Genomic DNA, 13,865 nt, shown 5'->3' with positions numbered 1-13,865 from the left:
CAGGTTCTAATACAAATGTGTCCCAGACAATGGGCCATTCTCCTCCAACTTAGCCAAAACTGCAAAGTTTTTAGTTGCTTTTAATAATCAAAATTTGCCCTTCAAAGTAAAACTCTTTGAGTCTATTTAAAACAGAAAAACTCCAAATGTGTGGGCTGAATTATTCACTTTACATATGACTTTAATGTAATACACGAAATAAATCATTTCTTTACCCTATATTAACAGCCTAGAAATCATCTGGAAATGACTTAGTTTCTTTTGCAAGTGGTATAAATAAATATGCCACAATGGACTGTTTTGGACTAAAGAAAATTATCATGAACCGGAAGTAATAATATAGATTTGAAATCATGAAGACATATATACTGTCACTCACTACTGTAGTAAAGAGTCTTAATGATTTTATAATTGCCTTGTTTTAATATTATAAAAGGATTCCTGTTCCCACTGAAAACATTTATATCATTATAATAAGCTTTATATCTGTAAATTATGAAATTGTTCCCCAAACTCTGAAATTATATTTTAAAATATGCTAGTCAAAATTCACTTTAGAACATGAAACTTTTCTATTAACATTTTAACTGTATTAATAGATGGAAAGTAAGAACAAGTCTTTGGAGGCTGGGATATAGCTCAGTGGTTAAGAGCACTGGCTGATCTTCCAGAGGTCCTGAGTTCAATTCCCAGCACCCACATGGTGGCTCATAACCATCTGATCTGATGCCCTCTTCTGTCATGCAGGCATATATACAGACAGAACACTCATCCATATAAAATACATAAATATATTTTTTAAAAAATGAGTCTTTAGTGCATGTTTAAAAAAAACTTTACTTTTTAAAGTAATTTATTGGAAGAGTACAATTTTTGTAAAAAAAAAAAAAAAAAATTACTGCCACTGAGGGAGAAAGCACTTTTGTAATTTGTAATCTTTAAGAACATAATTTAAAAACATAGAAAAAAGACTAAAATTAAAAAAAAAAAAAGCAAGAAGAAGAAGAAGAAAGGCAACAGTTCCAACTGATAAATAAATGAAGTGCTGAAGCGAGGTTTGGCCAAGGTGTAATGTGACATCCTCCTGCAACCCAGGGGGCAGAGGCAGTGGGAGTCTTGTGAGGTTCAGGCCAACTAGGACCACAGAGTAAGGCCCTAACAGAAAGAGAGGGGGAGACAGAGAGAGCTTACTGTACAAAAGACAAAAATATCAGTTAAATGGAAGGAATAAAAAAACGAAAATAATGGGACAGGAACTCCTTTATACCCACACTATCCAAATATGAAGTAAGCAGAATGGGAAATGACTTAAAAACTCTCAGTATTTGGGTAAAACCTGCACATGATACGAAGATCGTTTATGGACACACTGGCCTCCTACGCAAAAAGGCCCAAAAGTTTCAAGGCCTGTAGTTTTGTCTTGATCAAGGAAAGTCAAAGTCATTCCAGTCAAAGTCCAGAAACTATACTAACAAACCCATCTTCCTCACAGGCATTAACTAGACAAGCAGCTTACATTCAAACAAGCTACAAGCCCTAGGAACAAAGTTGGGTTTGAAAATACAAATTCAAATAGTTAAACCTAAAACAATATTTTTAGTTATAATAACCACTTGGCACACCCAAAAGCCCTAAATATAATAAAAAGCTAAAATCCATCAGATTATATTAAGGCATTTTAAAGACATTATGTACAGCATGGCTAACAGCAAGTTCATGCAAGTACGACACAAGAGGAAATGTTTATGTGAGGAAGCTCCTTTATACACATATGAAAATTAAGTTGTAGAAGGGCAAAAAGGTACAGGGCTTGAAAAAAATGCTCGAAGGAAATGTTTAAAATTGCTAACTAAATCAGTCCCCTCACTGAGTTTTTATATTATCAATTCTCTTTATTTTATGTATATAAGTACACTGTAGCTGTCTTCAGACACACCAGAAGAGGGCATCAGATCCCAGTACAGATGGTTGTAAGCCACCATGTGGTTGCTGGGAATTGAACTCAGGACCTCTGGAAGAGCAGTCAGTGCTCTTAACCGCTGAGCCATCTCTCCAACCCCCAGTATTATCAGTTCTTACATAATGTGTTAGAAAACCTAGTTTAAAAACCCCAAAGTTTTGTGTGATTTAGTGTGTCAAGTGGAAATGTGACACTCTGGTGCTGAAGCATGCAGACACTCCAGAGACAGGCTCGGCAGCTCTTAGTGGTTTAGCTCGAATGATAGCATACCTTAAGTTTCATGTTCACAAAGGCCGAAAACTTAATCTCAGGTCTTAAAAACTTATAATTAGATGATTCCAAAAACAAAGGTGTCAAAACCACTACCCACAAATTATCTTAGCTTTTTTCCTACATTTGAAGAACAGATGGCAGGCCTGGGTATCTGGATACCACACAACCACAACCTATGACCTTTGCAGTAGTAACAAGTAACAAGTAACAAGTAAGGACGTTCTCCTATTTTCAAACATAGGCAATCGCAACCACAATCTGGATATAATGTAGAAAAAAATACATCACAGTTTTTACTATACTGCAATTTCATGCAAACGTCCTATGGACTAGTCCACAGAAACTACTCCAGACTGTGTCTTCCACACCCAGGCAGCAACAAGAAAATAGTAACAAAATATTTTTGCCACCACTAATTTTTATTAGAACTCAAGACAGCAACCTTACGCCTAGATGAAAATTTCAAGTTTCACTTTATTTGGGAAAGAATTGTACCTAATAATAAGCAAGTAACTTAGGTTTTTGTGTCTTGGCTTGGTTTTTAAGTTTTCTAAGACAGGGGTCTCTTTTGGTTCACACTGAGTTTCAACTTACTCTGTGGCCAAGAGCAACTGAACTTCTGAATTCCTTGACAACACCACCGGGGTGCAAGGCCACAGGTCACAGAGCACACCTGGTAGTAGCTTTGTCTATAAAATAAAAAACTAAGTTTCTATCACTTTGTTTGAAATAGTTTGTGTAAAATATATTAATATAATTCGTTGATAAAGAATTTATGGTTGGCTGATAAGGTTAAAGATTCTCTTTTAGTATCTGACTTAAAAATAAAATCTGACAAACTGTTAAATGCAGATTCTTCACCAAAGCTAGTACTAATTATCAGTGCATTGATCAATTAATAGTGCAACAAATACAAGTCAACTACGCAAATATAAACCACATTACTCAAACTGCAACTGTAGCATCATGGCAAGCCAATAATCCTGGATTCAAAAGGACAGCAACAAAGCTATCCTCACTTTAATGTAAAATTTGTTCAAATTATTTCTATTCCATGCTAATTTCAACTCAGCAAAATACTCCAAAATAAATGAAATTAACTTATCAAAGGTATTCGGGGCCTGGAGTACTAAAACGAACCTCAAATACTTAAGATATATTATACATAACATTGCATATGTGTGCTATCTCACATAAGTAATATAAACATTTAATATAAACATTAAGTACTGAATGTGCGATAGATTTCCTAGAAGGAATTTCAGGGGTAGGCATTTCAAAGCTTCATCTAATACTTCAATTAATTTTTTGTTTCTATTAGATTGTGTTTTTTGTAAAATCTGAATCATAAAAACTGTCCTATTTGTCACATTATGTCCACTAAATGAAAAAAACAGTAAGAGAAAAAAATGCAGAAATCTTAATTTTTAGGGAAGCATGTATTGTTGATAATTTCTATTATGAAGCACTATTTAAATTATTCAAAAAGAAAAAGACACCTCTTTGAGTTCACCGAGAATTAGAAAACAATGTGAAATTTTGGAGAAATAAAAAAACAAACAACAACAAAAAGGTGATTTTTCTTAGAAATCTCTTTATAAAAAAAGGAAGGTTCTTTAGTAAGTAAATGAGTTTTTAATTCATAGACTTAATCACTGTTAATCTATTCAACTGAATTACAGCAATGAAAACTATTTGCTTTTCTTGGTGAATATGAAGCTATCATGACAAGTCATGTTGGTTTCAAAACATTTATCAGTATACCTAAACATTGCCCTCAACTTCAAGAACCAAAACTAAATCAGTACTTAAGTTTCCTAAGAAACTAAAAAAGAAGGCCTTGACATTTTATTCTGTGTAAAGTGAGCAGCAAATAAAATTGTAAAATTAAACAGAGAAAAAAAAAAACATAGCAACTAATCTATTCCTAGAACACTTATAATTATGCTTGTAATCCCTAAAAATAAACTGTCCCCAAGAAATTCACTGTCCTTTTTACTGCAGGCCTGGGTATCTGTACATCTTCGGACTAATGAAAACTCACATGAAGCCTCACGGCAACTGGCAATTCCGACTTTTCTTTTCGGTAAGTAAAACACTTCAGTTCAACCAGGCTAACAACCAATTTACGGCTCGGAAGAGCGGTGACGGTGCACGCGGAACTTCAGTTGAGACAGCCCCATTCTCCACGTCTGGAAAAATTTCACATTTTTTCTTATTCCTTGTCAGAAATTTACCCCTTTGCATGAGCACATTTAACTTCATCCCATCTAAAGAAACAAGGTTTAGAGTAAAAAAAAAAACAAAACAAAACAAAAAACTAAGACTAAAGAAGCCATCAGACAACAGTGACATTAACCACACTAGCAAGCAAAGCAACTCCCCATTGAGACACAGTTGACCCTAGAACTCCAGGTGTAGTATGAGGTTGCCCAAGCTGTCCTCAAACATAAAACAATCCTCCTGCCTCCGCTTCAAGGAGCGAAACACCCGACTGCAAACCCACCATGCATTCCCCCTGATCCTCTTCAGAACAGTGACGCATACGGGCAGCGTTTCAGCAGTGGTTCAAACTCCCACAATCGGCTAAAAGACATGAGACCTCGTCAAATAATCTTTTCCTTATTAGGGATATCTTTAGTGGACAAAGGTCTTATAAGAAACATAAGCCCCACAATAGTCAGGAAACCTAGTGGACCCTGCTCTACCACCCAGCAGCAGTTGACCTTGGGTCCACAGTCTAAGGCAAAGGTACTATACCTACATATCAGACACTTCCTCTAGCATTAAACAGATCCCAGGGCCTGCAGATGTCTGAGAGCATAACAGCCTCAACCTACTAAGTACAAGCGAGCCTTCTGCCACCTCAGGTATGACCGTGCTCACCAAAATGTTTCCAGGCATGACCAAAAGTTCAGATCAACAAAAACAAGCACCTACAAGTCACAGCTTTACCTCACATTAGAAAGATGGAAACTAGGGCAGGAATCTAGGCTGTATCTGGGGCCTGCCTAATTCCAGGCCATGTTCTCTGCATTCTAGCAGGCTGCCTTTCTAAATCACTGGGCCTTGTCTACAATGTATTTTGCATGTTAGGCTATTTAGGTCTTATATGTCTATTGATATAATGCACCTGTAAATACTATTAGCTCAGTGAGTGTAGCATTGGAGCTCAGGGGATGCTCAGTGGATGAAGCACTTTACTATTCAAGCACAAAGATCTGAGGTCAGACCCAATGTCAAAACCATGTACAATGGTGCATATCCACATATGGTGTGGACAAGGTAATCCCAGCACTAGAGGGCAGAGACAGAAGACAGGCTTGACAAACTGGTAAACTCCAGGTTCAATGAGACCCTGTCTCAAAAAGTAAGGCAGCAAACAAAAGAGGAAGGCACCAATGTTGACTGCTAGCCTATAAACACACACATCACACACGGAATATAACACCTAAGGTTTGTTTGATAGGGGATAATGTAATACGGAGTCCTAAAGACAACTTAATATCTCCCCTAAACTTCATTCTAAACGTAAAAGAAAAATTTTAATTCTATTTAGTTAAAACTAACAAATATTCAAAAAACAAATCTCATTAAAGAGAAAAAATTTTAATGGAAAAAAACTGCATTTGTTTCAAAGCAAACATTTGCTTCTAATGTTAAAACACATATATTGATTTTATGATTCACTTTTAGGACTACATCTCATTAAAAGATAACCTGTTTCAGAGCAGAATTCAAACCCTTATGTAAATCTTGAGTAACTGCATCCTACTCAAAGGTTCAAAAGCAAACATACAAATCAAGGCTGCCTCGAAGGAAGAGGGAGGGGGAGAGGGAGGGAGGTGAGGGAGGGAGGGAGGGAGGGAGGGGGGGGGGAAAGGAGGAGGGGGGAAGGAAGGGAGGGGGGGAGGGGGGAGGGGGGGGGGGGGGAGGGAGGGGGGGAGGGAGGGAGGGGGGGGGGGGGGAGGGGGGGGGGGGGGGGGGGGGGGGGAGGGGGGGGGGGGGGAGGGAAGAGGGGAGGGGGGGAGGGGGGGGGGGGAGGGAGGGGGGGGAGGAGGAGGGGGGAGGGGGGAGGGGGGGAGGAAGGAAGGAAGGAAGGAGGGGAGGGGAGGAGGGAGGGAGGGGGAGGAGGAGGGAGGGAAACTAGTCTACTTTCAGCCTGAAAACCTACATGAATGCTATTATTTCTTAAAGAAACAAAAGTCAGTGGTCCTGCAGGGCTCTAATGATACAGCACCTATGTGTTTGTCTTAGAGTACAGATATACAGACAGAAGAGAAAGACAGAAACTGGTTCAGACAATGTGGTAGGTTCAGATATCAAGACATGCAACTCAATTTTATAAAAAAAAAAAATCACAAAAACAGTCCTGATACTTACAGCAGCATCCGCTCTGCATTTCACAATAAATAAGTAAGTAGAGACAACCCTGGAAATGAAGGCACTCCATGCCTAAGAAGATGGACCATCTGAAAGACCCACACAGGAAGAACTAGTCCATCATGTAGGTGGGCTTTAAGTTTACTCCTCTCTTCCTTCCCCTTGATAAGAAAAAAGCATGTAGGCGTCTAAGATAGCTCAGTGGACTAAAAGGCCCTCCCTGCTACCCTAACAACCTGACTGCCATTCCCCTGCTCCCAAAAGCTGTCCTTTGAACGCCACACTTGTGCCCTGTTCAGTTCCTCCCATTCCCAATCCCAAATAAATGAGTAATTTTTAAAAATATAGTATGGGAAGAAAAAAAAAACCCTTTAGCTTTCTCTTCCCATTTCCAAGTTCTAGTTATACTGAAAATCCTGGCTAGTGTGAAATGAGGGCAAAATTCGGGGTTTAATACTAACTTTAAGGGCTGGAGAGATGGCTCAGTGGTTAAGAGCACTGACTGCTCTTCCAGAGGTCCTGAGTTCAATTCCCAGCAACCACATGGTGGCTCACAACCATCTGTAATGGGATCTGATGCTCTCTTCTGGTGTGTCTGAAGACAGCTACAGTGTACTTATATATAATAAATAAATCGTTAAAAAAAAATACTAACTTTAAATTCTTATACTAGTTCACTGCAGATTGTATTGAATACACACACACACACATATATACACACACATATACATGTCTGCCATAATGAATGTGAACTGGCAGGACAGAAAGGAAATGCTAATATACCTTTACTGGTAAGAGTTTACATAACTGACTTAGTTATGCATTAGAAGTCCTATTTCTTAGTGGTGAGGAATATCCTCTGTGAAAAAGAACTATGATACTGACCAAGCATGGCCACAAGTTCCAGACAAGCCAGGGCTCCGTGGTGAGACTCTGACTCATATCTGTATCATAAATCATATAAGCCTATACACTGTATCATACACACACATATATTATAAATATGCCATGCTATTTATATTCATCTATATTGAATACTAAGAAAATGTAATCTTACAACAGATAGTTTTTAAATTTATTATGCGAAAACTAAGAACGTTTTCCTGTTCCCTTAAAAGTTGAAAACAAACTTTTTGATAAGCCTGATTAATGTTGCTTTGAGCAACTCTATGAGTGAACAGCAAAATCAGACATTTCAGTTCCTAAAAGAATTCCCCTATTTTAAAATAAAAGGTAATAGCTTTAGTCAATTAAAATGGCGACAGGTCTCAAACTGAGCAAATTCATAAACAAACCCTGCTCACCCCATAAACAAAAATGCAAACATTGACATGACTGATCAGAAATTGTTAAGCGCAGTAGCTATGACTTAAGTGTTTACAATGAGGTAAGCACCAAGGTACAGGGATTACTCGTGAGATTTGATTACTGTTTTATCAGACAGGGTCTCACTGAAGCCTTACTTAGTTGGCTTGGAACTCAGGTGGAGAACAATAGGTCGGCCTCAAACTCACTATGCAGTCAGTGCAGGCTCACCTAGGATTTAGCAATGGCCTCCTGCCTCGCTGGTACTAGATAAACTTTTGTGGTGGGTACCATTATCCTTCCCTTATTTCAGGTAAAGTAAAACTAAGAGAAATTAAATAGCAAAGTTATCCAGCTCTGTGCCAGGGCCAAGATTATAGCACAGACGCCCTGTCTGCCTAAAAATAAGATAAACAATTGTAGCTTCAGAGTGTAGATAAGACCAACCATATTTTAATGTAAAGACACAATCATATTTTAAAATGGCCTCCAAAATAGTCTAGTCTGTTCTTTTAAGGAGAAAACCCATTTTCCAGAATAGTAAGTTTGTTGACTTGATACTTACATATTCATAGAAAATACAAGTATTTACCTTAGAGTCACTGTTCATATTATGCACTGGCTTCTGATTATAACTAATTACACAAACACGGCAGATTCACAAACTTTTCCACACTGAACACAAACAGGTTATTAGTGGGTGCAACTGCAGTTCCCATCTCTCCAAAGTTAACACTACCAACAAGCATAAAATCTAGTACTCTAAAGATGTCCACAAATGGCCTAATGCCAACTGGTGGGACAGAAGAGTGTGCCTGACTATTCTGAACAAACTTAAGACTTCCCGGGCAAAAATCAGTTCATCCCTTAAACATGTTTACTCTGACAACAATGTTCCTAAGAAACAGGCTTTTTGTTCCAGTACAAATTATTATTCTGGAAGCTGAAACTGCTACAGAGCCTCTTCTGCAACCATAGCAGAGCACAAAATGAGAAGGTGGCACAACAAACCCAGGATCCTAATCTCATCTCTGCCAATACCTTCAGCACCAGAGAACCATCATTCCACATCGAGACACTTTTAAGCACCCAACCGAGAAAGCTACAGAACAATAGCAAGGCCCTTAAAAAAGGATCAGCAAATCCTTAGCAGCATAAAGCTATTTCATCTGTATTCAACATAACTGGTACCTCCCAACAGCAACTGCAATTTCAAGACTAAGATACAAAACAACTACAAAAAACTTAATATTTACAGAAATTACTTCTGATATAACCAGTGTCATACCTAAATCATGATCTGTGGAACAAATCCTGTAACTTTTCAAAAGAGCAGAACACAAAACCAACTCTCTAATGCTGGTTCTGAAAATCAAGTTTATCTACAAGGAGAAGAAAAGGGAGCAAAACCTGAGCCCCCAGCTCTGTGCAGTGAAGCTTCTGTTTTATGAGCCGTTAGTTTGTTACGGAAAAAACAAAAATGCGATCAAGTAAACTTACGCTGTATTAATAACTGACACTGTCTCGTGGAACACAATACTTCTAAGACGGAACAGACCTACAGAAATGAAAAACGGACCTATACACTCAGGATTCTACACTTATCTTTGCCAACTCTGAAGTTACATATATATCAACATAAAGACACTACCTTTGGGGCTTACTAAAAACAGAGACATAAAATAAAATATTGAAAACTGAGTATTTACTAAAATGAGTGTTCAAACTTCCTGTTTTTTCCTACACAATTTTCTAATCAAGTCATCAAAGTGACTATTTTAGAAGTGGTTTAAAAATTGTTTAAATGCTGTCAAGCTATAAACAAACAGCAAAAAAAGACAAATCTCATGTTGTAACATTTGAAAATAAGAACTGAATTCATTTCCAGAAGGTAAGCTATTTCATAATACTTACTTATAAATTTTATGTAATTGTAAGTTAGATATAATGTTCCATACTAAAATTATAATACACTATCTGCCTTTCTCCTGTTACTAGAATAAAAATTTTAAAGGCCACAAATCTCCACTTTCTAAATGTAAGTCTAAAATTAACCAAGTTATATATCATCATATTTAACTTGAATCATTTAATCTTTAATATTTTATAAGGAATCTCAGTCTACATCACTCTATTGCTGTGTAAACTTTAAAATTACAGTAATAAAATTTCCTTTCCTTATACTGAATTATACGTAACTGAAAATTACTCCTTTTGACCCACTGATATTTGCAACTTATTATACTAGTAGTGTTTTTCAGGAAAGAAACACAAATGTCTATGAAAAAGGCAAGATAAAGATTGTAGAGTCTTTTAAAAAGGAAACCATAATTACTTGCAACAATCACTTGCCTTTAACAAAACAGCTAATGTTAATAATAATCACTATTCTCGCTATGAGGTACTAATATTCCTGTGATCAGTGTTTGAAAAGTATATCTACCAAACAAAAAAAGCTGTACCAGAAGCCTGAACCTTCCATGTCCTTTAGACATTAACTCTTGCTTTCTCACATTCCATACTGTTAAGAATAATATCCAACCAAACAAATTCTTACAGTAATTCAATTTTGCCTTCAGCAAATAAAAGTAGCCAAATTATTACTTTCATAATGGAATTTAACTTGGCCAACCTCATTGCCAACACTGACCAGCACGAATCTTCAATGATCATTTTAATCCCTGCCCCCGAACACAGAAAACCCTAATGAGGAAGCAAGCCCTCTGGCTTATCAAAACTAATATGAGTACCCCTCTCGGAAGAGCACTGACTTTTCCCCTACTGACTCGTTTTCACATCAACATTGGGCTCAATCAAACCACAGCTCTAGAAATTAAGTGTTATTAGTCATTTGATGCAATATTTGATACTGCTTTCTATGCATACCATAACTAAAAGTACAGGTCTGGATTTCTAAGCCACATAAATTGCACGTGCAGAAGCCCATGCACTACGAAATCAAATAAGGAACTGCAATCACGTCACTCTCATACTAAAAAAAAATTTACAAAATAATCTTGAAGTCCTATGGGAAGGGCAAAGCAAAGCAGAAGTGTACTTTGGAAGCTTCGAGAAGTCTATCAGGCATTCTAGATCTTTCTTTGAATGTGGGTTTTTTTTAATTAAATAGGTACCTGACTATTCCTTCTAGATGAAGATTACTATCATTAATTTGTACCAACAGTAAACTGCCTTGAAGCAAGTGACAACTCGGAATTTTCTCCAATTATCTTTCAGAAGGGTCAAGTTCACCCTGAGTGAAGCTTTCTCAATTAATGCAAACTCAAAAATTAAAGATTCCTCTCAAACTGTATTTTTAGCTTGAAAGAAAATTAGCCTCTGTGAAGCCAGCTCTTCAGTGAGTTTCATCTTCATTTCAGAACAAAAACTCCATCAAAATTAGCTATGCTTTTTACACCACTAACGCAATCCATCAAACCTCTTCCAAGTGAAAATTTTTCTTCAATAAATAAATAAAGCGTCCCATAATGCTATTAGCCGGACATGTATAGAGAAGTTGCTGCTGTCCTTCTATCTTATGAAAATATCTACTAATAGTAACTAAGAAATACCTTTTGCAAAGAATATCTTATTACTGATTACACAATTACATAATTTTAACTAAATACTTACTGTTCACTTCAATGCTTGTCACATAACAAAATTTTGGGTTGTAACAAAAGGCCCAATCATTTAAAGGCTCAGTTTCTTCAACCTGCAACTTGTGTTTTCACACACCTGACACACTAGCCTCCCAAAACCTCTCAATTTCTGTCAATACTTCCCACTCTGCAAAAGAGGAGGCCTCTCTTTCCTACCCCTGCCATACCTGAAACTGCAACGGTAAATGCTTTAAACCACGAACTTTTGAAGTACAAAGACCTAACTTTTAGACTCTACGCCGTTAAAATTCTTGGTTTTCTCTCTTATTCAACAAGCTGACTCAGTAAATTACTGTATGCAGAGAGCTAGCATACCTACAGTCTGGAGATGGTGATCCATTCTTGCCAGTATGTCTGGATATTAGCTGGCTAAATTATATTTGATGTTCTACACAAAACAGGGTAAAACCCACAGATAAGTCAACGGGTCAGAGCACCTGAAACAAAAAAAAAAAAAAAAAAAACAGCAAATTCATGCTACTCCTTAAATTTCACATGAGAGCTGAGTTTAACCTCTGCAGTCATTTGCCATACAGACACAGCATCCCTAAACTCCCACAGACATCATCATCTGGGATCAAAAACCACTCCATCTCCATTCTATCATGTATGGCAAGGCCAAGTGAATGGAACATACTACTGAAATGCAAATTTCATATCCTATCCCACGCCTAATCAGGAAAGTCTAATTTAACAAAGTTCTATTAAAAGCTCCAATAATACTATTGATTTCAAACTACAAAACTTCTAAATGCAGCTCCAAAGTTGTAATTACCTCAGTTTAAACACACAAACCTACTTCTACCCTCAAATGTGCACGGTCTAGGCTGAAGATGACTATGCTTATAAAGTTATGCAAATCAGTCCACAAGTCACATTTTAGAAAAATCTTCCAATGCAACCCAGGAAACTAAAAAAAAAAAAAAAAAAATCACTGCAAGATTCTGAGGCAATATGCCTACGTGCAGCACGGACTTTCATTTTAATCTGATCTATACCCTAGATCTAGGGCCTAAGTCACGATCTAATCGAAATATGCACGACACCACAGCGTCTATTTTTTTTTTTAGTTCATTTAGAAGGCTGGATTGACGAGCTGGCTAATCCAGTGTACAGTACTCTGCATTAACGGACAATAGATTTTAAGAACAGACCACAGAGCTCGACAAGAAACCAATCCGTGCCTTGACACTTGCAAGCAGGCATGAGTTCCGTCTAGCCGAACACTCCCTAGGTTGAATACACTGGAAGAGACAGAAAATACACGATCTAGAAACGCGACCAGTATTAAACGTTATAGTCACCCCAACTACAGAAAATTTTCGCATCCGTCTACTCCCACGTTATCAGAGTGACAGAAAAGCAAAGAGGAACAGCCGCAGAAATGGATACAGGTCAAGTCTAAGTCGAATCCATCCTCTTGATATCTCCTTTTGTTTCTGCTAACGATCTCTTTGATGATGGCTGTCATGTCTGGGAGCCTGTGGCTGAAGAAAAAGGAGGAGAGAGATGGCAGAAGCTGCTGGTGGCGAGGCTTCTTCTGCAGGATGGAAATGGCTCTGGACTTGGCGGTCGCTGATGCCCCTCGCTCTGCTGCCGCTTGGCCCTGGACCGCAGCCGGGTAATGGCTGCTGCGGCGGCTGCTGGATGGTTGCAGCGACTGGGCCTGCTTCTCCTCAGCAGCCAGAGGCCTGGCAGCCGAGGCAGCGGAATGGGGAGAAGACGGATAATCCTCGCAGCGGCTGCCTCCTCCGGCGGCCTCCGGAGCCCGGGCCAGGGGGGGTGCGGCGGCGGCGGACGGGAGGCTTAACACCGGCCCGGGTCCCTGGACGTGCCGCCGCCGCCGCCGCCGTGTTGGAGGCAGGAGAAGGGGAGAGAGCAACTCTCCGGCGTTCCCAGCCCTGGCAATGGTGACAGGCGACTCCGACCCCCTCCCCGGAGCCGCGGCCGCCGCCGCCGCTTCTCCCCCCCGCTCCAGGAGCGGGAGGTGCAGCCGCCGAGCCTGCGCCGGCTCCCGCCCGAGCCCACGGCTTCCACCGTCTCTCTCCGAAGCTGCTCAGAGGCTGCCCGGTTAGAACAGACGACGAGGAGGCGAGGCCCGCCGCCGCTGCCGCCGCCGCCGCCCGGCCGGCTCCCCGAGGGCGCTGCCCCCGCGGCTGCTCACAGGCGCTGAGAGGGGCTCTGGGCCGCGGCCGCCGCCGTCTCTCATCTCCCTCGCCTGCGCCGGGCCTGGCCTCACAGCGGCTCAACTCTCAAACTTCCATCATGGCTGCAGCTTCCGA

The 13,865-nt window shown here is 39.4% G+C and overlaps 1 protein-coding gene across 1 annotated transcript in view; it reads right to left on the bottom strand.

Moving 5' to 3' along the window:
* Positions 1-13,639, bottom strand: part of Pten (phosphatase and tensin homolog) — a gene marked incomplete at its 5' end in the record, with an annotated part of 71,352 nt that extends 57,713 nt beyond the window's left edge. The window contains one exon of the mRNA XM_032891811.1: positions 12,976-13,639. Within this exon, the coding sequence (XP_032747702.1) occupies positions 12,976-13,639 (664 nt within the window). The remainder of the gene's footprint in view (positions 1-12,975) is intronic.
* Between the last annotated feature and the right edge of the window lie 226 nt (positions 13,640-13,865).

Source organism: Rattus rattus, chromosome 2 (assembly GCF_011064425.1).
Source record: "Rattus rattus isolate New Zealand chromosome 2, Rrattus_CSIRO_v1, whole genome shotgun sequence".
Lineage (NCBI taxonomy): Eukaryota > Metazoa > Chordata > Mammalia > Rodentia > Muridae > Rattus > Rattus rattus.
This window is presented reverse-complemented; position numbering and strand designations above follow the sequence as displayed.